The sequence below is a fragment of the Macrobrachium nipponense genome, chromosome 3, assembly GCF_015104395.2.
Source record: "Macrobrachium nipponense isolate FS-2020 chromosome 3, ASM1510439v2, whole genome shotgun sequence".
Lineage (NCBI taxonomy): Eukaryota > Metazoa > Arthropoda > Malacostraca > Decapoda > Palaemonidae > Macrobrachium > Macrobrachium nipponense.
Genome location: NC_087202.1, coordinates 119,090,391 through 119,118,039, shown reverse-complemented (window position 1 = coordinate 119,118,039; position 27,649 = coordinate 119,090,391). Strand labels below are relative to the sequence as shown.

Sequence of the window (27,649 nt, the reverse complement as noted above, 5' to 3'; positions counted from 1 at the left end):
CTTATATTTAGTGTGCCTTTTGGTAGCTTTGGTGTTTGTGGCATTTGCTTGTAACAAACTGAAGTGAGGTATGAAATACTCATGGTATATATTTTTGAGTGCTAAAATTTACTTATTCTTAAAATTGAGAGCATTTTTAACAAATATTCACTGCCTTGATTCCTTTAAATTTTCCTGTTAATAATCTTAACATGCTTTTATCCATCATGATCTTAAAGCTATAGAAAATCCTTTGCATATATAAATTCACCTACAGGCAGTGGTGGCTCGTGGCTATCATTCATAGGCGTGTTGTTTATTACTTAATTTTATTTTTTAATTCCATGATATTAACTGCATAAACACACACACACACACACACACACACACACACACACACACACACACACACACACACACACACACACACACACACACCCCTCTCTCTCTCTCTCTCTCTCTCTCTCTCTCTCTCTCTCTCTCTCTCTCTCTCTCAGGAAGGCTGCAGAACCGCTACCGAAAGCTATTATTTTGAATTTTACTCATTAATATTAAGGCTGTTATAATGTTTTCCCCATTTACTACAACTCTCCACTGAGTTGATTATTCTGCATTACATATCATCAGTATCGTCACTAATTTGATCACTATCACTAATAGTACATATTGCTTAAGCTTTGACAAATTTCAAAAAAATTTCAAAACACACCTTCTCCCTCCAACAGCTAGACTAATACTGCTTGAGAGGGCAGTGCTCCAATCCCCTTTACTCACGGGCTGGTTACCACATTATCACCCTGCTAGTAAAATTAGAACTGCTGAGCATTGCAGTTCCACATATTGTTTCCGTTCATTTGCTTTTTTTTCATTTACAATAACAAAAGAATGGTAATAATTTTTTTAGGATTATTGATAATCAATCCTTAATTTTGCATATTCATGTATATATTCATAATTTTGTGCATATACTACTTGAAATCTATAGGGGGTGCTGCAGTTCCGCAGTGCCTACTGATGAGCCGCAACTGCCTACAGGTGCTTTTGAATGAGGGATTATTTCAAATTAAACAAATCTTTTGTCTTATCTCATTACAATTCTCACCAAAAATTAAAAAAATGGATGACAAAAACAAATTGTATGATAAATGTATGTTTGGGATCTTACAAAATGCAGGCTTTCAAATGCATTAAGAAAACCTTCAGAATTTAATAGCCTGTTTATTGTGATCAGTGTTTTTGTTACAGCAACATTGAAATCTAGTTTTTACCCTTTAGCACATTTGTCAGGCATTCAGATATTATGACAGAAAAACTGAAGTACTTAATACGCTTTAGATTTATTTCAGACACACACACAATCACATATATTTTGGGTAAACTCTATGCATTGTGCAAACTGATAATATTGCATGCTACTCCCTGTGAATTGTGTAGATTGGATGTAAAGCATCACAAGATAAGTGAAACACATAGGATTATATTAGTCATTATCATCTTGAGTTTTTCCTTCTTATCTGTGTGATGTTCATTTCTTACTACATTTGTTTTGCTATTGTCTCTTCAGTTTTTTATAGCATTTTTGAGTTCTCCTACATACTCAAATGTATGGTAAGTCTTGTAGTATACATAGCTTGAGGATATTTACGTATATTATGGGACAGTATGTAATGATTCTTTTATTTTAATTGTATGTATAGATATGTGTTTGTGTCGTGTTACATCTTACCTGAAAACCAAAATCCAAATCCTTGGTATTTTGGAGGACAGGACAATTGAGATTTAATATGGGAAGAAACTTAAAATTCCAGAAGGGTGAGAAGCCACTGTCAAAGTTGTTTACTATATACTCCATCCTCAATCTTTCTTTGGGCTCAAAAGAGAACAAGTCATGTAACAGACCTGCTAAATAATCCATATTATTCATCTGTTTTCTTATGTTCGGTGTTTATCTTGCATTTATTTCCCGTTTGTTTTGTACTACTGGTAAGGCTTTGTTTTTATTCTTGTTTTTTCTCTTCCCTGATAATGATGTATTGTAGGATCGGGCTGTCGGTGAGCAGGCTTATTTTAATTGTTCTAATCTTATTTTCTTTCCACACATAAGTATGAAATTCTTTTTCAGTATTATTTCTACTGACATAGACTTGGAAAGAAAATGTTCCTGAATAAACGTAGTCTGTGTTATTTTTGTTCTCTGCTTAGTTATGAATTGATGTTGTATCCCATTAGGAAAGTGGTAGTGACCAAGTTTCATATATATAAATATACATAACAAAATTATGTTATGTTTATAGTAGCTACGAAGTTTTTCCATGTACCATATTAAGAAATGAATGTGCTTCAGTAAGTGGTTACAAGTGCAGGAGAATGTTTTAAGTCACTGAGGTAAGGACAAAGGGTAAAATTTTAAGAAATTTGCATGAACTTCAGCTCCTCCTAGGCTCCAAATCCCATATTGTTGTGCCCCCTTCCCCTCGCCTATTCCAGGAACAACTACCAATTTTGATTATACAAGTTTCATAGTAATTATATAGCTAAGAGTTTCACGTGCAGGCAGTTAAAATCCTGAAATTCATGGTTCGCGCTAATTTTCTATTTGTTTTGGATACGTAACAGTACCCCGCCCACTTTCGGGGCAAGAGAGAGGAACGACACGGCAAAGAGCTCAGTTTGTTTCTGCCAGCCAATGGTATGGTTGTTGGTTGCAGTTATTCCTGAAATTTTTTTTGAATTTCCTTGTAAGTTTGGTTAAGTACTCTATTCTTGTATTAGCCATCTTGTTAAATCCTTCAGACAGCGTTAGGGACTTCGATAAAGAACTAGTTTTTTGTTTTTGCTTTTTGTTTTTTCCTTGGTGACCGTCAGGTTTTAGTGTTTTCGACAATGTCGGACACAGGTTCTGCTAGCTCTAGGTATTGCGCTAGAGGTTGCAAGACTAGGCTAACCAAGGAATTGTACGATAATCACACTTTATATACTAATCATAGAGGGCAAATATGTTCATTTGATAATAAATGTAATAAATGTGTTGACTGGGACAAAAGGAAGTGGAAGAGTTTTGAATCTCATATAAAGAAATTAGAGAGGGATAGGAAGAGAGAAGCTTTGATTCGGGCTAATTCAAAATCAGCTAGCCAGGATTCTTCTGAATTGAATTTAGATCCGAGTGTTCCTGTTATATCTTTAGCTCCCGCTCCCACTTCTCATGCTATGCCACCATCTCCATTTGCAGGCTTCCGCTCTTCCGATCCCACCCCCATCTGTGAAGGTCCTAATGGACAAAGCAAAAAGTGATAGTCTTGTGTCAATGGAGGAGGTGGCTGTTCGTACCATCGACACTCCTAGGCAAAGGTCACTGTCACACTTCCCAGTGCAGGGGAGGAGTCAAACTGGTAGCCCAGGGGGAGGTCGGTGAGGTTCTGCCCACGAGCAGTTGCTCCCTCAGTTCAACCTGTTGTTGCTTCCCAAGTTGCAACAAAGACTTTGGAAATGTCTCGCCTTGGATGTGCATAAATTGTCAAGTTTGGATGACTCCACTCCACGGTGCCAGTGGCTTTCGGGGAGCAAGTCTTGGCCGTTGAAGAGAGGCACTTCAGATGCAGCTCCAGTGGTTCCTACTAAGAAGCCTAGAGATCCATGCCCTTCTTGCAGTCATTGGGACAACCCAGAGTGTTTTTCTTCTGATTGCCTCTCGGAGGTTGACGCTCTTCTGGTGCCCAAGGCTCATCATCACTCTTTGGCTCCTCTTCAAGCCCTTGTATCTGTCGTGCAGGAGTGCCCATCAGATGTCGTCAAGCGCCCATTACCACCCGAGCTCCCTTCTTTTGCACACCAGTTAGCGCCTGCTTGCATCGCCAGGAGCCCCCATCAACTCCTTTGGCTCCTACTGCTGCTGCTTCTGCTGTTAAGACAGTAGATCCCATTCAGTCAAAGCTCGAGAGTATTCTGCTTTTACTGAATAAATCTCTTTCTTCAGTTCAAGCTCCCTCCCATGACTCCGTTAGTACCTGCGATGGTCCAACAAGTGCCCACAGTTCAGCTAGTGCCAATAGTGGTCAAGGATCCCTCGGCATAGTCTCCTCAGACACCTCCAGATTCTTCAGTGCAGCAAACTCCTATAGAGGCTTTTTCGACACGGACACAGGATGATGCGGCCACACCTCAGGCTCCAGCAGATGTGGATCTATCTTCTATTTCGTCTGAAGACAAAACTACAGAGAATCAAGAGGCTCCCTCTTGAGCGTATGTGGCTTTAATGAAGTTCCTGCTTGCCGCATATCCATCTTTTTTTCAATCCAACTTCATCGTCTCCTGAATCGGCTTTTATGGATGGTATGCCTTCCTCGAACCCCTCGAAGATACTGAAGATGGTTTTGTCCTCCTCAGCTAAGAAGGCTTTTAAAGAGATAGACACTTGGCTTTCTGAAAAGAGGGAATAAGGTAAGACCTCTTTTTGTTTTCCACTGTCTCGAATCTCCAGGTGGCGATAGTTGTCTTTCACTATGAAAGAGGCTCCTTCCTTGGTTGTTTGTGCCTCTTCACAGGGAGATTTTTCCAGTCTTGTAGATGCAGCCAGACGCTTGGCTTTTTCTTTGGCGAAGATTTTATTTTCTGCCTCAGAGTTGGGGCATCTTCTAAAAGGCATTTTCAAGGTATTTGAAGTTTTCAACTTTCTTGACTGGCTGTTGGCACTCTGGCCCACAAGATTAGGTCTGGCCTTTGCTTTTGGAGAACCTCCGGGCAAATTGGATGAGAGTTTCCTCATGTATCAATAAGGGGATTTGGGATGGCTCCCATGACTTGTCCTTTCTCTACACGATGGGAATGCTCAAGAAGAGGGAGCTGTGGTATTCGTACACGTCAACGTTCATCACATCCTCTTAGAGATCAGCTGTTATTCTCCCCCTTAGATAAGAGACACTTTTTTTTCCTGAAGCCACAGTTTTCGGCATTGGTTCAGATCTGGAGTAGAAATGTACGCAGGATCTCCTTGCCCAGTCTTCCAAAAAAACTAAGATCCTCCAGTGATGGTTTTGAAGCAACTCTTCCCTCAAGAGGCCAGTCCTTTTGGGCCAGACAGAGATCCCTTGCAAGATCAAGAGGAAGTGTGAGGTTCTTTTCAAAATCCTTCAAGAAAACGTCTTTGAGGGGCTCCTTTAGTGAATGGGGACGCCGTTCTCTGCACAAGTGTAGGAGCCAGACTTCTAATGTATTGGGAAGTTTGGCAGAGAAAAGGGGCAGAAACTTTGGTTGTCAAGGTTCTGAAGAAAAGCTACATTATCCCTCTACCTCAGGAAGCCCTCCTTAGTCAGCATGCCAGTCATCTTAACAGCTTATTCAAGAGGATCAGAGAGGTTTTCAGCTCTAGAGGACGAAGTAACTTCCCTTGTAAGAAAGGGAGCAGTGGAACTCATTCAAGATCATCACTCTCCGGGGTTCTTTGTAGTCTCTTTGTAGTCCCCAAGTCATTGGGTGGCTGGAGACCCATCCTGGATGTCAGTACCCTGCATGTCTTTGTTGTAAAGACGAAGTTCAATTTGGAAACAAACCAAACAGTCCTGTCAAGATTTTTCAATTTGTGCTCTTTGCTTCAGACTGACTACGGCACCTCAAGTAAATACCAGGGTAATGGTTCCCATTGCGAAGTGGCTCCACCTTCAGGGGATACGAATATCCTTTTATTTAGACGACTGCCTCCTAAGAGCCCAGTCAGAGAGTCAGTGTGCGAAGGACCTCAATTTATTCCCACTCAGGAGATTCAGTATTTGGGAATGATCATAGTGACTGAGTTTTTGGGTTTTTCCGACCCAGAAAAGAGTAGATTCTTGCATAAGAAAGATTCAATAAGTTCTGGCCTTAAACGAATGCTCAGCCTACAATTGGATGAGTCTGCTGGGGTTTCTTTCATCGATGAAGCAGTTTTTGTCGCTCGGTAGGCTACATTTCAGACCCCTGCAGTTCTTTCTGAAAGCAAGCTGGAACAGGAAGGAGCTTCCAGACTTCCATGTTTTTTCTATAACACAGGAAATAAAAGAAGACCTTCTTTGGTGGAATTCAGAGATGAGACTGTCGGAAGGCAAGTCTCTCTTTCAGCTTAACCCTGACCTGAACTTTTCAGATGCGTCAGACCTAGGATGGGGAGCGCTCTTAGAGTAAAGCGAAATCTCGGAGGTATGGTCCCCAGAGCAAAGATCTCTGCTTCTCAGTGTGAGGGAGCTAAAGGCAATACACCTAGACCTTCAGTCCTTCGTATTAGAAGTAGAAAACAAGACGATAGTGGTCTATGTGGACAACATGACTGCTCTCTCGTATGTCAAGAAGCAAAGAGGGACTCTGTCTTTCTCTGTTTAAGAAGCGGCAAGAGATCTTCTCATTTGGGCATAACGAAACAATGTGTTTAGTCACCAGGTTCATCCAGGGGAAGCTAAACACTTTAGCGAATGAGCTAAGTCGTCAGAAACAGGTCCTGCCGATGGAATGAACTTTGGATCCAATGGTCTTTTTTGCCACGTCTTGGAACTGTTGTCTCCCTCTGCTTTGTTCATCAGTTCCAGAACCACAGGCATGGGCAGTGGATGCTTTTTTTCTGGACTGGTCAGACTAAGAATTGTATGCTTTCCCTCTGTTCAGCCTGATAAGGCAAGTGCTGAAAACAAGTTCCTGGTACACAGCAATGTCTTTTTGATTTTGGTGGCCCCCTTCTGGCCATCGCCCCCCAGATGCTGAAGCCTTGCCAAGGATGGGGGGGGTTTAGGGTTCAGCAGCTGGGCCCTGATGCCTGGTGGGAACTGCTTTCTTGCTGACTTTGGTGCCCAGCTGTTGATCCAACTAAATAAGTCAGCCCTTTTCCTCCTACTAAAACATTTGATCCTTCTGCCTTCCTCCCCCTATAAGGTATGGATTCTGTGATGATGACTGTTGGCTTGGTTTTGGACATGATTTAGTCTAAATCTTGGGATTTGGAGGAGGGTGAGGATGGACGGCATGCCACCTCACCCGTAGAACTCTAGTACCTGACGTGGTCGAGCGTGGGGAAAGTTCAATGTCAAACCCTATCCTCAGTGCCAGGTCTGATCTCGACGGACATCATGACGCCTTAGCACTGGGGAGAGGGTGTATATCCGGTAACTACCCCTAGGACGACCCTAATTAAAGGGATGACCCGTCCTCTAAGTGTGACTCCATGGTGGGTATGGGGAAATATCTGGATGAACTATGTTCTTTTCATTATATGGCAACCCCCCTATTTCTGCTGACGACCCTATGCTTTCATCAATTTTTCATGGTCAGTCCCCATGATCAATGCAGTACCCCTGATCAATGCAGTACCCCTGGGCCGAATGACAGACGGACACAGTTGACGACCCAAAGCAATGCAAGTAGATATACGACCAGGAAATCTCAACAAAAAGCATCTGGCTCCAGTATTGTCCCACTGGAACCATTTGGCATGAAGAAAAATAAAAAGTATGAAATAGCTCCTGGGGTGTTTGTACCCAATTCTTTTAATAAATACCTGAATTTGAAGCTTGAAGGTGATAATATAGACATTTTTCAAGTACACAGGGAAATTGTGAAATGTTGTGGCAGACGGCCAAAAATAACGCCCCAAAACAGAAATATGCTTCTTGTAGAAAGCATCTCCCCAGAGGAGAGCATTAAGTTGATGGGATTGTCAGACCTTGCGGGAGTTATTGTTGAGTACACTCCCCACTCCAGCCTGAACTCCAGCAAGGGCTTAATTTATGCCCCCCAGTTGATGGCTTTATCTGAGGAGATACTTTTAACAGAATTAAAAGACCAGGGTGTAATAAAGGTGGAAAGGATGTCAAAGAAGGCTGAAAATAGAATACCTCGGCCTACCTTAATATTAACTTTTGGTACTTTAAGACTTCCAGAATATGTCTCTGCAGCCTGGTTTAAGATAAAGCTGTACATCCCGAGACCCAGAAGGTGTTTTCATTGCCAGCATTTTGGACACCCTACAATCGTGTTGATCCAAACTGCAAGAAAATCATGCAGTTTGTGTCAACTGTGGAGAGCAGTTTGTGTCAACTGTGGAGAGCAGTTTGTGTCAACTGTGGAGAGCAGTTTGTGTCAACTGTGGAGATGACAAGCATGGTGTGTGCGACAGGGAACCTAAATGTGTTCACTGTGGTGAGGGACGTGCATCGTTGTCTCAGCAGTGTGATATATATTTACTCGAAAAGGAAATCTAAGCAATTAGAGTAATAGAAGAACAACATTTAAGGAAGCATGAGAGAGAGCCAAAGCAAAGACTGTAAGACCTGGTCTAAGTTTTGCTTCTGTAGTAGCAAAGTTAAGAAACCAAAAGAAAGAGACACAAAATCATCCAAATCAAGAGCACAAAAGGAAAATCAAATAAAGAATCATTAAAAGACAGCTAACTGAATCATTCGAGTCAACTGATGATGAGAATGTAAAGACAAGGTTCACCAGAACCAACAAGAAAGACCCTAGTATGGAATTGAAGAAGATTGAAGTGCCAGTTGAGATACACCCTCCACCATCTGCCTTTTGTAGGGAAGGCCAGTGGTTGCTGGTCTGGTGCCAGCTTCTGTTGGTGCCAATTCCTCTTTGGAGGACAAACCAGCAGATGCTGGTCCACTGGTGCCAGTCCTCACTGGTACTTCTGCCTCATTAGAGGCAGAGCTGGCAACTGCCAGCAATACAGACACTTGAGGTGGTCTCTTTAGAGAACACCTCTGCTCTCTCCGTCTCGATAGAGATGGAGAGTGAAGAAACTAAAAAACCCTTCGGTGTCAGACATTGAAGGAAAAGATGTTGGCTCTACGAAGGCGATAACTCTTCCCAAGAAGCCAACAAAACAAATGCCTCCCCCTAGTAGAAAAAAGAACTCTCCCAGTCTTGTAAAAAGGAATCACAATGTTGGTCCTAAACATGAATAAAATTCACTTTCATTATTCAGTGGAACTGTCAGGGACTGCGAGGGAAGTATAAGGAAGTGAAGCTTTTGATCTATGAGCACTCCTGTAGTGGTATGTTTGCAGGAGACCATGTTAGGTGAATATACCTCTTGTCCTGCATCTACATCCGTCAAGATGCTCCACACTACCAAGTGAAACTAAATACTCCACTTCAAGCTGTGGCTGTACGAATTAATTTAAGGAGGCAATATACTATATGCTCCCTTTACATTCCACCTAATAGCCATGTCTCCCAAGAGAACTTAATACTTGATGCAGCAACTACCAGAGCCATTTCTTCTACTTGGTGACTTCAATAGTAGACATCCATTGTGGGGAGATGTAACATCAAACCAAAAAGGGAATATAATGGCATCTCTAATAGAAAATGAAGATATAGGTCTTCTTAATACTGGAGAACCTACACATTATCACATTCAGACAGGCACAGTGTCCTGCATCGACCTTTCAATATGTAGCTCCAACTGCAGTGTTGATTTTACTTGGAGAACAAGTGATGGCTGGCATACCAGTGACCATTCTCCAATTGTGATCAACACCAATGATGGTCCACCTATCCCGAGATCACCAAGATGGTGTTTAGAGAAAGCAAGTTGGAGAAAATTCAAAGATTTGAGTGAGTTGGAGGGGGATGCAAAAGATTTTCCAAGTGTAGATGATGCCATTGATCTACTCAATGGAACATTAAATACTGCAGGTCTACACTCGATTCCTCGAACTAAAGGACTATTCAGGAGACGGCTAGTACTGTGGTGGTCTGAAGACTTAAGGCTGTTACACCGAGCTACAAAGTCATCATTGATCAGGTGCGTAGACACTGCACCTTGGACAATGTCATAATTTACAAACAGTGTAGGGCACGATTTCGAAAAGCCATGAAAGCTGCCAGAAGACAAGCATGGGCCGGATATCTATCCACTATTAACAGCAGAACACCAGTCTGTAGCATTTGGAAGAAAATAAGAAAAATTCAGGGTAAATTTACACCCAATCCTCCTCCAGTACTTAAAGTGAATAATAATCATGTCACTGATGCCACAGAAGTTAGTAATACGTTTTCAGAACACTTCGCTCAAGTCTCTGAGAAATCAGATAGTTCCCCAGGACATAATTTCAGAATGATGGAAGAACAACAGGTACTTGACTTTTCAGCAAAGAAAGCTGAATCATATAATATGCCTTTTTCTGAAAGGGAATTTGACTCTGCTTTAGCTAGGAGCAAGAACACTGCCCCTGGTCCAGATGAGATTCCTTATGAAATGTTTAAAACACATTTCAAGGAACACAAAACTTTTTATAATCAGTATCATCAATAGAATATGGGATGAAAGCAGTTACCCTAGCATATGGGAATTAGCTACCATGTTACCATTCCTTAAGCCTGGAAAAGATCCTCTCTGTGCCGCAAGTTACTGTCCCATTGCTTTAACTTGCTGTTTATGTAAATTGATGGAAAAAATGGTAAATGTAAGACTGATGTGGTATCTAGAGCACAATAATATTCTAACACCTTCTCAGTGTGGTTTTTGAAAAATGCACTCCACCCTGGACATCTTACTGCAACTTGAAGCCTCTGCCTTTTCTATATCAAAAAACACTGTCACCATGTGACAGTGTTTTTTGATATAGAAAAGGCATATGACACTGCTTGGAGACATGGGATTCTGAAGACAATGCATAATGGTGGTCTACGAGGCAAATTACCTTTATTTGTGAAATCATTTTTACATCACAGGTATTTTAAAGTTAAAGTTGGCAGTACTTTATCAGAGAAAAGGTGCCAAGAAGAAGGTGTTCCCCAGGGCAGTGTCCTCAGTGTAACACTTTTTGCTCTGGCCATAAACAGTGTTGCAGCTGTTATTCCAAGAGAAGTCTTAAAGACACTGTTTGTGGATGACTCGTCAATATCATTTGCTGCCACCCGGATGACTGTAGCCGAAAGAAAGTTACAATTAACAATAAATAAAATAGTAAGTTGGACTGAGAAACAGGGTTTTAAAATCTCTGTAAGCAAGACTACTGCTGTTCACTTCTGTCAGATCAGGGGAGTGCATCCTGATCCAGACCTCTATTTGTATGGCTATAGAATCCCATGTGTAGAACAAGCACGCTTCTTAGGCCTAGTTTTTGACAGTAGATTGACTTGGGTCCCCCATATCAAATATATAAGAGCAAAGAGCCTAGAAGCTCTACACATCTTGAAGGTGCTTTCTCACACCAGTTGGGGAGCTGATGGAAATCTTTTACTAAAGCTTCATAAATCTTTAATCTTGTCAAAGCTGTCATGCAGTTGTGAAGTATATTCTTCAGCTTCCTCATCTAACTTAAAAATTTTTAGATTCAGTGTATCATTTAGGTATTCGTAAAGCCACAGGAGCTTTCCGTTCATCACCAATATCTAGTTTGATAGTTGATGCAGGAGAGATGCCCCTTGAACTCTATCGCCAGTCATCATTACTTCGGTACTGGTTTAGAGTGCAAAGACTCCCCAAATCTCTGGCATTTGCTGTGGCAAATAGAAATATTTTTAACGGTTTTTACGAAAGTCATCCAAGGTATCCCACTCCTTTTAGCTATAGAATTAAAAAATTTTTAGAGGATACAAATATTAAAAAATTTCCCATTAGTATTCCCTTTGTGTATACAAGTACTCCTGTCTGGAGGTTACCTGATGTGAAATTCTGCAGTACTTCAATGGAGCAAAGAGGGATAAATCTGATGAGTAAATGAGGGCAATAATTTTAGAGCATGTATCAGAGCATATAGATACATGTTTTATATTTACTGATGGCTCCAAGTCCAATGCCGGCATTGGATATGGAGTTTTTAGCGAAACTTTTAACCGAAGAGGTGCACTTCCTTCTGTTGCCTCAAACTTTACAGCTAAATTGTATGGCATCCTTGTAGCACTGGAACATATTGTAACATTCCCAGTGTGTAGCTACACAATATTTTGTGACTCCAAAAGTGCATTACAGTCCCTGGAAGTCTTTAATACTGATCATCCCTTGGTGTTGAAGATCTTGCAGTGGATCTTCTTGCACCAATATAGAGGCAGCATTGTTTCATTTTGTTGGGTTCCTGCCCATGTGAACATATTGGGAAACGAAGAGGCAGACAAGCTAGCCAAATCAGCTGCGCAAACTTTGGTACTGAGAAAATGCCCTGTTCCATATCGTGATACATTCTTTGATATATGGAAATCCGTCCAGCATTTATGGCCACTTCAGTGGGACAGAGTAGGCCCCAATAAAATTAAAGAAATTACTAGACAGACACACCCTTGGAAATATGACCTAATACCAAGGAAGTGGGAGGTTGTATTATGTAGATTACTTATTGGCCGTACGCGTTTAACTCACGGCTATCTGATGGATGGGGAGAATGAGTCCTTCTGTGATGATTGCTTAGTTCCACTGACTGTTAAGCATTTGCTGGTTGAGTGTCCCAGTCTAGTGGAACTTAGGAATCTTTTTTTAGCTTATAGTAGTGAAGCAGGTGGTAATTATAGCATGGCAAAACTGTTGGGAGAAAGCATGTGTGTTAATAACGTTATCTCTTTTATTAAAGAAGCTGGTCTTCTCAAATATATCTGACAGCTGTGCTGTCTTAGTATATACTTTTTTATCCCTTTTTTTATGTTTTATTGTTATTTGTTCAGATTAATTAACAGTTCTTTGTATGAGAATTCTATTTGATCAGAATTTTATTCTTATTTTTATCAGAAATTTATTTTATTTTTTTAAAATAAAATTTATATGTATCTTTAAAAAAAAAAAAATTAAAATTTTGTTTAATATATCATAAAAGTTAAAAGATCACACTTAGTATTTGGCGTCGGTGACCCTGGTAGTTGTGGCGCCAGAAAATTCACAATCAATCAATTAACCTTCTGGTCATCGAAGGAATGGTTCCCCGATCTTGTAGATCTATAGGTGGACCTCCTGAGGCTGTTTACTCAATAGAAGCAGCTACTCAGACAACCACACTTCCACAGATTCCACAATAACCTGTCTTCTCAGGCCCTGACAGGATTCAAACTGTCCAGAAATTCCTTAGAAAGAGAGGGTTTTCTAAGGGAGGTTCAGAGGCTATCGCCATGTGTAGGAGATCTAGCAACATGTCTCAGAATAAGTGAAGAATCTTGAGAGAGTGGTGTAAGAATTCTAACTTCTCTTCTTTTAAGACTATTGTGATGCACATGGCCGATTTCTTGCTTCATTTGAGGTTAGTAAGAAACCTGTCATCCTTTACCATCAAGGGCTATAGGGCCATGTTAGCAACAGTGCTCCGTCACAGAGACTTGGACTTGTCCTACAACCCAGACATCTCTGATCTCATTAGATCGTTTGATATTTCTTATCGTAAAGATTCTCCTATGGTGCCTTGGAATCTGGAATTTGTGTTGAAGAAGTTGGCTGGGTCTCATTTTGAACCTATGCATGAACTTAATCTGAGGGACTTGACTAGAAAAATTCTCTTCCTAGTGTCCTTAGCGACTGCTAAAAGGATTAGTGAGATTCATGCACTTGATAAGAAAATAGGCTTTTTGAAAGGGAATGCTATTTGTTCATATTCCCTGGGGTTCTTATCCAACAACGAGTCTCCATCTAATCCCTGGCCGTGCTCTTTTTCGATCCCTAGTTTGACAGAAGTCCTGGGTAATGACGATGAGGAAAGAACTCTGTGCCCAGTGAGGTCCTTAATGTACTACCTTCACAGATCTAAAGACATTCGCAGAGATTTTGGCAGTCTTTGGTGTTCTGTTAAAAACCCCTCCAGACTGTTATCTAAGAATGCTCAAACATTCTTCTTAATAGACGTCATCTGAGAAGCACATTCTTCAGTTAAGGAAGACATTCTCCTGGTCTGCAGGGCTAATGCTCATGAAATCAGGGTAGTAGCTACTTCTCTGGCTTTTAAGAGAAATTTATCTCTTACTTCTATTATTAATTCTATGGTTTGGAAATGCAAATCCATATTTGCATTGCATTATCTCCGAGACACTGAAACGGTCTATGAAGACTACAGTACCCTGGTTCCATTTCTTGCAGCAGGTGTGGTTTTGTTATGGGAAGCATGAAGGTATTTTATTATGTTGGTTAGGCATCATTCTTTTCTGGTGAAGTTGGTACTGAGCCCTGGGCAGGGGCAATTATTTTTTATCCATTGTCAGCCATGGGAATTGTCCTTCGCTACAAAGGTCCCAGTATGTAATAGGTGCTACATGGCTATACCACCACGCTGTTACATGATAAGATGACTGATAACGAGAGGCAGTATTTTCCTGCTATAACACTTATCAGGTAAAGAATCAAAAAACATTTTAATTAATGTTGGCAAAGTTTTTTCTGTTCTTGGTCTATGTATTTTTATGAATCTGAGGTTGAATTATCCATGCTTCCGACCTTCCCACATTGTGGGAATGGGCTATATAATTACTGGGGAAGTTGTATAATTAAACTTACCCATTAATTATATAATTGGAGCCCTCCCTCTGTCCCTCCAGCATGTATTTCTGTCGATGAGCATAAACAAACTGAGCTCTTTGCCGTGTTGTTCCTCTCTCTTACCTGAAAGTGGGTGGGGCACTGTTACCTAACCAAAAAAAAAATTGAAAATTAGTGCGACCTGTGAATTTTGGGATTTTAACTGTCGGCGAGTGAAACTCTTAGCTATATAGTTACTGGGTAAGTAAAATTAAAACTTAATTTTATCATAAAGATGTCATTTTGGTGAGGTCTCTATGGTCCCCATGAGGTTCCATTAGGACTAGTGCTTTCATGTGCTCTCAAAAAGAACAAATGCTGGATTGTTGGTCCTTTGGATATTGTCCTTTCTTATGTACATTGCAATACGATTCGCAAGTGAACAAGACCGCTGTAACCAACTTCCCTTCCTTTTATAAATATTTTAAATAACAGACCAGAGCTTTAATGATAGTGTTCTTTGGAAAAAGACATTTACAAATCAGGGCACAAAATTATACACAATGTTTATTTCAATAGTGTAAAAAGAATTTGCATCCCTTCATTTGGCTAAATTCAGCAATTAATGTTTAAAGGTGAAGAAGAGGAAAATGGCATAAAACCCTGGCTAATCAAGCAACTACACAGGGCCAAGTCATTCCAATGACTTGGAGACAGGTAATATGGAATGTTGTGCCTTGACTTGTCAATGTCTTTTTTCCAAAAACACTATTGTTGAAGTTATGGTCTGTTATTTAAATATCTAATAGAGGGAGTTTGTTGTAGTGCTCTTGTTCATTTGTGAATCGCATTGGTACTGCAATGTACTGTACATAAGAAATGTCAATATCCCAAGGACCAACTATCCAGCAATAGTTCTTTTTGAGAGCACATGAAATCATTAACTATAATGGAATCCCGTAGGGAACTGCGGAGACCTCATCAAACTGTGTACTACTGTATAAATTTTCCCTTTTAAAAGAATGTGGTTGTCCTTTACCATCATTTCTTACTGCTTCTTCACAGTTAGAATATAAAAAAAGTTGTCTTTATGAACATTTTTTTTTTTGAATTATCTAGTAGCATCAGCCATTGTTTGTGATGGTTTGTTCATGAAATGGCTGACATGAAAACTACATATACAGTATGGTCCCCAATTATGTGAGAATTTGGTCAATCCACGGCCTCGCAGAACTGGAAAATCACAGATTTCGATACACATACCTTATGGGAATAATTCCAGCCAAGGCAAATAGCAACTTACCCTGTTAAACTTTTTTACTACCCATTTTTAATACTTTCTATGTAATATACTTTTTTTTTTTTTTTTTTTTTTTTTCTAATGAAATTGTTCTTATGGATAAATAAAACATTAAAAAGGTACAGTCATTTCCTGCTGTAAAAATCTTCAAAAAACCTTTAGGGTGGAATTTCCTCTACCCATCCTTTGCCAAAGAACTTTCAAACTCCTCTGTCATCCTCTATAGAGTTATTTTGCAGAAGGAAGGTTATGACATCACAAATGCATGAGGCGGAGCCTTCCGTCTTAGCCAATGGCTGAGCAGGAAATCTTTCTCTCACATTCTCCCCCCCTTCTCAGATATCAGCAAACCCCCCCTCTAAAATACTTGAAGAGACAATAGATTTGATATGTTTTGTGGCACGTGACTTGTAGAATTAGAACAGCTTCGCAGATACAGAAAATCTATTTTTGAGAACTAGCGACTCCGTAAAAGGGGAATCGCGCAATCCGATCACCCATATATGGGGACCATACTATATATAGGTTAACTTATGTAAAACATAAAGTATAATGTTAGCTGAATTAAGTAAATGATAATCATCTGTGAATGGCCGTAGTATAGGAACTTGATATTTTGCTATTTTATAGCGTGTGTGTGTGTATGTATGTACGTATGTGTGTGTGTGTGTTACACTGTATTGTATAGTAAAAAAAATATTAAACACACCCAAATAGCTTTCCTGTCTTTTTATCTGGTGATGTTGTATTGTTCATAACTTTTTTAGGTTTATATACTGTACAGGCAGGCCCTGGAAATAGGCAGGGTTCTATTCGGACAGCTTGATAAGTGAAAATTGCTGATAACAGAAAATCAGCGATTTTTAGCGCTTATTGGCGCCAATAACCAGATTTTGGCGCCGATAACCAGATTTTGGCAATAACTGGTTAATGGTTCCCCTGTTAGGTATGTATTGCCTCTGATAATCATAAATTGGTGCATTTTGGCTCTAGACACGTGCCATAAAACTGGATCGCTAATAACCGGGGACTGCCTCTACATTGAAGGTTTTGAAAGGCTATGAAAATCTGGCAATGAATCAGTTTTGGTATTCAGTGAGTGCATGTAAATTATCTTAGATTATGTATGTATAGAAAAGTACTCCTGCGTTGTTTACTTCAGAGTTAAGATAAGATAGGGCTTTTATTGCCTTTATTCTTTTAAAAGAGATAATTACATAGTACTATGTACTATAGTGTTTGTGCTTATTTACATGGTGAGCATATTGAAACTGTCTGTTTTTATTCATCGTAAATAATATACTCTAATTACAGTACACTAAACCAATTGTATGTTGAGAACCACAAGTTGAATTCTGTTAATTATTAAAAGCCTTACCCCTGGTACTCATTGTAATCTTTGATAATGAGTACTGTATCTACAGATAACTTGATGATTGAAAAGATAATGAGATCCTGCTAATCAAAGACTTTGAACTCTGTTACTGTTTAACTGTAGTACTGCAGAATAATTGTAGTTAATAGTTGTTTTTTACTTGTGTTTGATAGGCTATTGTTGATAGGCTCCTCTTGTGGGTGTTTGATAGCCTATTGTTGATAGGCTCCTCTTGCGGCCTGAAAGGTACTTATAAAAAATGTTCTTGAAATTACAGGATTTTTTTTTTTGTTAAATATGTTTGGAATTTTTTATCTTCAAAAGCATAAAAATTTGAGATACGTACATCATTTATACTGTAATGTAGTTTTAGAGGTTCACTAAGTCAGATTTGTAGATTCCAAGGCATGGCCCAGCTGATATGTTGGTGAATTAGGGTCCAATACTAGAAAAGGACAAAGTTTAAACAATGGGAATACTTCTTTTTATATTTTAGAATTTTTATTGATTACATAGTGTCTGTTTGCTGAACTCCCTGTATTGCTTAGGAGCTTAAAAAATGCACGTAAAGTAATTGTCCATTATGTAAGATCGTATAATATAGTAGTGTTTAGACTGATAATTATGTAATAATAATTATTTATATTGTTATTGCAATAGTCAAATGAAATACTATAATTTCTTTAAATGCATGATAATAGTTGTGGTCTTAAGCCCTTTTTTCTAATTTGCCTTTATTAATTTCTAATTTTTTATGCTGTTAAATTAATGGCTTGCTTGCCATAATCAATAGGTCTTATGTTTTTTCGTTCAAGTTATGGTTCCAGAGCAGGAATGTGTTTGCTAAAAAGTATCTAAATTTCTGTATACATATTCTTTATTCACATTTTAAATGCTATTTGTACATATGTATACCTTGTTGTTCATATACATATAAAATTACGTAGTTGTACTCATTTGTGATTACTGCTTTAGTACATTTGAAGACTGAAATATGAAATTGATTTCGGTACAAGTAACGATTGAAAGACTTTTTAAGGAAAGTGGTGGTATTATTAATTTAACCTTTGCCTACAATGATCATTTGACCTAATGATAATAATGGCAGATATTTACAAACTTATTTTTATAGAGAAAATGTCTGTTAATATTTATTTTTCCCCAAAAATTGTCAGTTTGACATGCCCTCATTTTCATATGTGACATTTCAGTTAACAGAATGAAGTGGCTGGACCTTTTTCTGCGAACTGTCCGCATATCAATGGAGATTATTTCAAGATTGGTGTTTTGGATTGTATATCGAGGGAATCACCATACACCTCTCCCACCAATCACGAATCTCATCCTTCTAGATTCTGCATCAACCCTTGCCGTGAAGATTAGGACTAGAAAAGTTAGTATATAGTATGCAGTATATATATTAGGGATGTGCCTAAGTAACGGTATCAGTATCTGTGGTATCGACTAGTTTTTGTGGTATCGGTATTGGTGAATTTCTGGGCGATACCAACTGATACTTTTGTCATTAGTATAGGAATTTAAAATCCTTCTAGGCTGGCATAATAATAATTTTCTGTACCACTTTTCATTCTAGGATAATTATATTGAATATTATTTGTATTAAAATTATCATTTTAACTTTGTTCAGATGGTCCAAGTCCAGTATGAGTTGGAACTTGCGAAGGGATTTGTGCTTTTTTTGACAAGTTGAATGTTTTGTTGATCTATACTGAGAAACAAACTCTGGTCCTTTCGTAATCTTATTTTTATTTGTGTACCGGTATCTCATTTTTCTTGGGATTAGTACTTAATAAAAACAATACAGACAGTCCCCGGGTTACGAGGGGGGGGTTCCGTTTTTGAGACGTGTTGTAAGCTGAAAATCGTCGTAAGCCGGAACATCATAAAAAATTCTTAGAAAACCTTACTTTTAATGCTTTGGGTACATTAAAAACTATGTAAACTGCATTCTTATTGCATTTTTCATAAAAAACTTTGAAATATTGATTATTTTGCATATTTGGTGTCATATTTCTTGTGCCTGATAAGCGTTGTAGGCGGCGTAACCCCGGAAATAATTTCTGATGAATATAATTGAAAAGCGACTTAACCTCGGAACGTTGTAAGCCAAACCCGTCATAACCCTGGGACTGCCTGTATTATGTATTGTAATGAGGCAAAGGATTAACCCCTCCATTACCAGAACTTCATAATCTTAATGAATGAGTCTGTTAACTGTTTCTAGCCAGTATGTAAATTAAATCTCGGAATAAAAGTATATATTAGTGATTTCAGATTGCTCGTCACCCCTGAATTCGAGTAAGCACTACATACCCAAATTGTTTTAAGTCTTCAAATGGGAGCCTTAATATAAACCAGATTGTATCCAGTAATAAAGGGATTAAATAAGGGATTTTGACGAAGGAAAAATCTATTTTTGGGCAAGGGCCCATGTCGCCCAGTGAAATGTCCTTTTAGCACACATTCCTAAGGTAAATTATTGCTAACATACCAGAGAAAAAAGCTAAATTGGAATGTCAGGATATTCTGGCTCACTCACCTTATATAAAATGTGTCGGTATGGTTTCTGGGGCGAGTGAAACCACTACCACGGGTCTCTTACCATTTAGATCCATCCTTCTTCGAAATCCCCCTACCTGAGAGGGCCGATGCAAGGCCCGCTCCCAGCTACGACTACTACTAGCGCCCCCGACGCCACCACTAGCACCTCTACCGGTCATCCTTGGAGTTAGCCTGTCAAGCTTGGGCCCAAGGGTGGGAAACAAAAGCAGGGTGGGATTTCATTGGGCGACACGGGCCCTTGCCCAGAAATAGATTTTCCCTTCGTCAAAATCCCTTTTCTGGGCTCAGCCCGTGTCGCTTCGTGAAATAGTACCAGAGAAATGGCCACAAGCTTGAATATGGATGTAAGATGTGTAAGGATAAAATAAAAAAACATTTAAAAATTAAGTACTATAATCTAGAAGGACTTATGAACTATAAATGATTATAATACATACTGAAGATTAATTATGATAACTTACATTAATCTTAAAATTAAATACAATATCACAAATTCAAAGATTTGCATGAGTAATCCTAGCATAAAAATAAGGAAAACATCACAATATGTGCACCTATGGCACCTAAGGCATAGAAAAGGCTACATGGTGGCAGAACCGCAGGAAGGACGTCAGTGAGGCAGGTAGAAAGGAGATCTAGATCTAATTACTAATACTACTTAAGCAGTGTCAGGAGAAACTGTGTTTCCCGCTGCCACTGCTGGGAATTTAAGAGCTTCTAAGGACTTGAGGTAGTGACGTTTGAACACTGTCGGAGATTTCCAGCCTGTATACTTTTTCAGATCATCAAAATTCATATGCTGAAAGTAGTTGATTGAGGTAGCTACTGCCCTAATATCGTGAATCTTGGGGAACGAGTCTGGGTTGGCTTGTTTAATAAAATATAAAATCTGCTGCCTAATCCCTTTTAAGGAAATGGTGCCACCCTTTTCCCTCATGAACAAAGGGCCAGAGGATCTCATGGCTGTCCTGGTAAGGTATGCTCTTAAGGCAGTAACTGGACATAAAGACGGGTCCTGAGGAAGTGGGAGGATCTTCCAAGGGGCCCATCTCATTAATGGATCCTCATTTTTAGCTAAAAATTGACGATCTGGAGGAAGTAAAACTTCTCCTGAAGGGAGAAATTCTATATGACCTGAGTCTCTAGATAGAGCCGACAGTTCAGACACCCTGGCTCCTGAGGCCAGACTTAGAAGAAATAATGTTTCTCAGGAGGGGCAAGAAATCACATGAGTTGTTATCAGTGTCTAAGGCCAGTTTGAGAACATCATTTAAGAACCATGACACAGAATTATGCCTCTCTGATGGTCTGAGCCTAGCACAGGCTCTAGGGATAGATGAAAAATAGGAGTCTGTTAGATCTATTTTAAAACCAAACTGGAAGATCTTTAGTGCTGATTTAGTAGTAGTAACAGTACTAGCTGCTAAACCTTTTTCAAATAATGATCTAAAGAAGGAAATAGCCAGGTTGGTAGTCTTGGTTGGAGATTCGGTCCCCCTCAGAAAAATGGCTAGTTTTTTAACAGCTGAGTCATATTGACGAAGGGTCGATTCTCTTTTATCCGATTCTAGGAATAGGATGTTTTGAGGATCGATATCAGCATCCCTTTTGGCTGCGAACTTCATGAAGTCCATAAAGTTAGGGTTTTGAGAATTCCTGAGGAAGCGAACACAGTCTTCATTTGCACTAGTTGTGATAGCTTGGGATTGGGAATCCGTTGAGGCCGGAGACCCAATTCCAACAGGAGTGGGAACCAGTTGCTCTTGGGCCAATTGGGGGCTACTAGGGCGACTTGTCCCTTGAAGGTCCAGAGTTTGCACAGTACTTTCAGAAGAAGATTCACTGGAGGAAAGATGTAGATCTTCTTCCATTGGTTGTGAGCCACATAGCAAGGAAGTTTGTGGTTCGACTCTGTGGCGAAAGGATCCACCTGGAGCCTTGGAATCTGTTGACAGATCCAATTGAATGACCGCCTGTCCAGAGACCACTCCGACTCTAGTGGGACTGAGCGAGACAGGGCATCTGCTATCACGTTCTTCACTCCCTCTAGGTGTGTGGAGGACAGGTGCCATTTGTACTTGGCTTCCAGAGAAAATATGGCTATCATGACATGGTTCACACGGCTTGACTTGGAGCCTCCCCAGTTGATGCAGTGTACTACTACTGCACTGTCCAACACCAGCTTGATGTGAGATCCCTTGGCTGGTTGAAGTCTTTTCAGGGTGAGGAATACCGCCATAGCCTCCAGTACATTGATATGGAGCCGGCGGAATGAAAGGGACCAAGTCCCTTGTACCTTTTTGTACTGAGAGTACCCTCCCCAGCCGCTTAGTGAAGCATCCGTGTGGATAACTAATGCCGACGGAGGGAATTGAAGAGGAATTGACTAATAAATTCTTGACCTCCGCCCAAGGGCGGAGGCGCTTGCGTAGTATCGCCGGGATAGCGGACAACTTGTCCCGGGACTTGCTGTTTGCCCTTGAGCGCCAGACGCGGTTTATGTCTTTGAGTTTTGCCTTCAGCAGAACGTCCGTTACTGAGGCGAATTGAAGAGAGCCCAGGATCCTTTCCTGGCTCCTTCGAGATGTCTGTTTGCACTTGAGAAATTGTCTGGTTGCTTTATCTATTTCTCTTTTCTTTGATGACTGAATTGATAGTGTGTGCGAGTTTGAGTCCCACTGAATGCCCAGCCACTGAAAGCGAGAGTCTGGTGTCAACCGGGACTTGGTCTTGTTTATCTGGAACCCCAAGTGTTCCAGAAACTGGATTACTTTGACTGTTGCTTTGTGGCATTCTTCGATGCTTGTTGCCCAAACGAGCCAATAGTCCAGATACGCAACTATCATTATTCCCTGAGACCTGAGTTGTTGAACTACTGTCTCCGCTAATTTCGTGAAGACCCTGGGGGCTACATTTAGCCAGAAGGGCATTACCTTGAAGGAGAATGCCTGGTTCCCTAGCCTGAAACCTAGGTACGGGCGGAAGTGTCTTGCCACTGGAACATGATAGTATGCGTCTGTAAGATCGATAGAGGTGGTGACGGCCCCACGGGGAAGTAAGGTCCGCACCTGCGAGATAGTCAGCATTTTGAACTTGTCGCAACGGATGAATAGTTTAGACGGGACAAGTCTAGAATTATTCTTCGTTTGTTTGAGCCTTTCTTTGGCATGCTGAACAAGCGACCTTGAAACTTTAAATGCCTGACTTTTGACACTACCCCTTTCTGAAGGAGTTCTTGGGCATACTCTACCAATTCCGTTGTCGGTTGTTGATAGAAGATCTTGGATGAAGGAGGGCCTTTGGTCCAGCTCCATCCTAGGCCTTTGGACACAATGCTCTGTGCCCAGCTGCTGAACCTCCATCTGTGACGAAAGAGGAACAGTCTCCCTCCTACCTGAGGGTTCTCACTGGCTCGGGGCAGGTCGAGACCCGCGCCCTCCCGTAAGTGCTTCCCCCGGCTGGATGCTCTTCCGCCGCCTCTCTGGTGAAAGGCACCTCTAGCCCTGCTGCCTCTTCCGAACCTGTTGAAAGGTTGGAACGATTGGCCTTCAAACACTGGGTTGAAGGCCGGAGAGACAGCAAAGGAGGTGGAAGCTTGACCTTGAGGAGTCAGCAGCAGAAATTGTTGCTGAGGCTGTGTCTTTGATGTAGAAGGCTGTGGCACTTGAGAAACTGGCACTGCCTGAACTACCTGCTGTTGCTGGGGAGCCTGGAAAGGCTGGAATTTCCTAGGCTTCCTGACTTTCTTGGACGAAGAAGTCGACTCCGGTTTCCTCTTACTGGAGAGGCCCCAGCGGACCTTAAGACTCTGGTTGAGTCTTGTCGCCTCATATTGAACCGAATTGACGACCAATTCTGGGAAAAGGTCAGCACCCCAGATTGAAGCCGCCAGCAACTTATTCGGTTCGTGACGAATGGTGGCTTCCTGCAGAACATGTTTCCTGCAGTTATGTCTCGCCACGATGAAATCGTACAAATCACATTGTACAGTGTGTAAATGTGATTTGGCTATTAACTTGAACAGAGGTTCGTTACCATAAGTAACGGCCGAAACCTCTGTCATGACCAGAGTATTGAGTGATCTAGATAGCCTTGTACGAGCGTCAGATTCAGCCTGAATGAGACTGTCTGGAAGTCTAGGAAGCTGTTCGCTGAACCGTATGATAGCGCAGTCCGGCTTTAATTTCCCGACCGAAAAGGTGGCCGGGAGATCTGCCATAGATCTTCCATACCAGGAAGGAGGAGTGACATGGGCTCCGTTTCCCGGAGCTGTGGCATCGGCTAGTCTCATAATGCCAGACAGCTATCTCCTTATAGCAGATGGCGCAGCAGCATGCGTACGGCAGACCTCGTGCCCACAGGGATCCTGCAGGACAGCGTTACAGCCAGATTCCTGGCAATGGGTGGCCTGTAAGTGAACAGATACATGAGTATCAACACTAACTAGTTGGACTAAATCCAAGAAGTGATATATCATAACACCGGAGTTACTTGACAGAATAAAGATTGGCCTCTACTTGCTCTCCTGCCGTGAGTGGTGGGTGTCAGATAGAACTGGTAAACTAGTTTCAGTGTGTCTCCGGCAACACCGGAGATGGAAATTCACCGAGGCAGTTACCTAGTCTATACGCCGGAACGAGGAGTACAAGAACGGCGGGGGAGGAGCAGGTGGGGGCTAGTAAAAATTTTTGGCGGAGGAGTGTAACTCCGCCGTAACAGATATCAAGATAAGCAGGTGGAGAACCCGGATGGTGAGCAGGGACTCCGTCAACTTAGCAGAATACAAAGAATGTAAGTAATCAAAATTGAAATAAAGTAACATGCATAAGGAAAAAACATGTGGCGGAGCTTCTCTGCAGTCACCAAACCTGAGGTCTGGCGGAGCCAGAGGCCCCAGCCGCCGGAGCAGAATGGAGGAGTGGTGACTCGGGGTGAGAGAGAGCTCGATCGGAAGCCGAGGAGGTCCGAGCACGGCCGAGCCGAGTGGCCAGCCGAGACCGACTGCACAGGGAGCCCCCTCCCCCAGTACCGAAAGGTGAGAGCGGTACGAGCCGAGCCAGCGTCGGATGTCCCCCCTGCTAACTCCTGTATCCCCCCAGTGGAGAGGGGGAAGAAGGGAGGGAGCTCGAATGGTTGCCATAGGCAACGGGAGCGAGCAGAACTCCCCCCCCCCCCCCCCCCCCCCCCCCCCCCAGGGCGGGGAGGAAGTGTGGGGAACAGCAGCAACCGGGTGGCTCATGGCGATCGCCTGGCTCGTTGCAAACGTGGTGTAGGCCACGTGGTGAGGCAGGCCAGGCGGTCTGAGGTGGCCTAGGCTACCTCTAACCGTCTCATAGCATGAATAAAAACAGCCTAACACAACACGGGAAGGTAAAGAAGATAAATAAGCAGAAAAAGAGAAAGCAGGGTCCTGGAGAAGCTAGACGAGCCAACCGAGAAGGGAGGACAACTAACAGCTCAGGGAGCTGGCCTCTGCCGATACGTAGGAACGGAGGGCGGTGCCCAGGGTGGTCAGGACTAAAAGGAAGGACCAATGTCCTAAGTGAGCCTAATACAGACCTAAAACAAAGGAACATGCATGCATGAACACTGAGCTAAGGAGCGATGTAGGCTACGCGCTCAATAGAGCTTAAGGAATCCCCGTGAAAAGCTAAGCATAAAATAACATGGTAAAGCTGCAAAATATAAATAATGGAAAATATTTACTGCTAAATATTCAAGCTACAACGGTATAGAGGACCGAAGAAGCATGAAACAATGAAACACGTGGGGCGAGCCGCACCAGATGACAAGGCAACAAGGCCGAAGGAGGCCGTCTTATAACCTAAATAAAAATGGTTAAACGGGCCCCTGGATAGCTAAAATTAGGTGAAACACTTCTAGCAGTATTTAACTTGGATGCAGCGATGGCTTGGCGTTCCATGATGTAGGTAAATCCAAAAAGGAAAGCACAAAAACACACAAGAAAAAATATGTGTGAGCAAGATGGTGCTAACGAAAAGGATGACCGGTAGAGGGGCTAGTAGTAGTCGTAGCTGGGAGCGGCCTCTCAGGTAGGGGGATTTCGAAGAAGGATGGATCTAAATGGTAAGAGACCCGTGGTAGTGGTTTCACTCGCCCCAGAAACCATACCGACACATTTTATATAAGGTGAGCGAGTCAGAATATTCTGACATTCCAATTTAGCATTTTTCTCTGGTATGTTAGCAATAATTTACCTTAGAAATGTGTGCTAAAGGGACATTTCATGAAGCGACACGGGCTGAGCCCAGAAACTAATTAGTTATACATGATGTTCTTTCTCAATGAAATTTGTGCCTTTGAAATTGTTTATATAACCCTATTATTTGACCTTTCAACTTTTGAACCTTTTGATATACAATAACCAGAGAACAAGAAATATATATATACAGGCAGTCCCGGGGTTACGACGGGGGTTCCGTTCTTAAGACGCGTCGTAACCCGAAAATAGTCTTAAGGCGGAACAACGTTCTTGAAAACATATCCACAGGGAAAATTTCACTAATTTGCAATTTTTCTTAGGGGCCGTATCTCTAAAATTATCATTAATTTACTTTTTTCATGTGCAACACTGTATTTACAAATTACTGTTAATATTTCATTAAATACAAAAGAGAGAGAGAGAGAGAGAGAGAGAGAGAGAGAGAGAGAGAGAGAGAGAGAGAGAGAGATAAATAAAACCATTAAATTCGTTGACCATTGTATGGCATTGTTAAGCTCCGAGTGTCACTGGAGTTATGAGGTAGGGAAATTGATACAGAAAAAGACGAAGGGAAGAATTTTCTTTTGAAATTAGTTATCTTATTATTACTACTTCTATTATTATTATTACTATTATTATTTGAAAATATATAAACACAACGTGCATCTACCATAAAAACAAAAAATTCTCTCATCTCAGTAAGAAAGAGGAATTATCCTTACAAGTGAAATGGAAAAGGTAATTTTCATCTCTTTAAAAAATACGACCATTATGAATTTTGTAATTAAAGTTTTATTATTATTATTATTATTATTATTATTATTGATTATTATTATTATTATTATTATTAAATAACTGACTTATCAATAAAACATTTTACATACTAGTACCATAAAAATTCTTTCATCTCGGTAAAAGAGAGAGAGAGAGAGAGAGAGAGAGAGTGTGTGTTTATCTCTCTGTTCTCTCAAAAAATACTTATAACACTTCCAGCGAAAGAGAGGGAGGGAGTTACCATTATGACACATTATTATCTTGTGTGGCAAAAAAAATGAGAGAGAGAGAAGAGAGAGCGGAGAGAGAGATATGAGAGAGAGAGAGAGAGAGTTAACCTTAATTAAAAGTGACATGATAGATTAGTACGTATTGTATTTCTTTGAAATACTATCACATATGAATTTTGTAATTACAGTTATTATTATTATTATTATTATTATTATTATTATTATTTATTATTTTAGTTATTATTGATATGATAACAAAAGTGGTTAACAAATCTTAGTCTAAGGGCGTAATGGAATTCCAACATTTCCAACCGTATCATCGGTTCATTTTCAAGGAAAGGTGAGCGTGAACTAAAAAAAAAAAATTTAAAAAATACAACATAAAAAGTGTCGAAAATCATCATAACCTCAAATTTTTGTTGTAATCTAACCAAAAACTTATTTTTATTAATATACTGTGCTAAACTATAAAGGATTCTTATCATAGTATGCGTTTTTTAAAATCGTCATTAACTCTGAGCGTCGGAAGCGTCAGCGTCGTAACCTCGGAACAAGCGTCGTAACCCAGGGCGGATTTTTCAATGAATATTTAAGAAAAAGCGTTGTAACCTCGGAACGTCCGTAAGCCGGACCCGTCGTAACCCAGCCGGGGACCGCCTTTATATATATATATATATATATATATATATATATATATATATATATATATATATATAATATTATATATATCTAATATATATATATAATATATATATATATATATATCTATATAATTATGTTATATATA

At 40.6% G+C, this 27,649-nt stretch overlaps 1 protein-coding gene across 7 annotated transcripts in view; it reads left to right on the top strand.

Moving 5' to 3' along the window:
* LOC135222004 (fatty-acid amide hydrolase 2-like) overlaps positions 1-27,649 on the top strand; it is a 351,694-nt gene that overhangs the window by 156,405 nt on the left and 167,640 nt on the right. For 5 of the 7 annotated variants that reach the window (XM_064260114.1, XM_064260117.1, XM_064260115.1 and 2 more), the window contains one exon: positions 18,264-18,445. In XM_064260114.1, the coding sequence (XP_064116184.1) occupies positions 18,264-18,445 (182 nt within the window). Of the gene's footprint in view, positions 1-14,501; positions 14,639-17,147; positions 17,299-18,263; positions 18,446-27,649 lie in introns of those variants that run through there. The other 2 variants (XM_064260121.1, XM_064260120.1) reach the window with 2 other exon arrangements.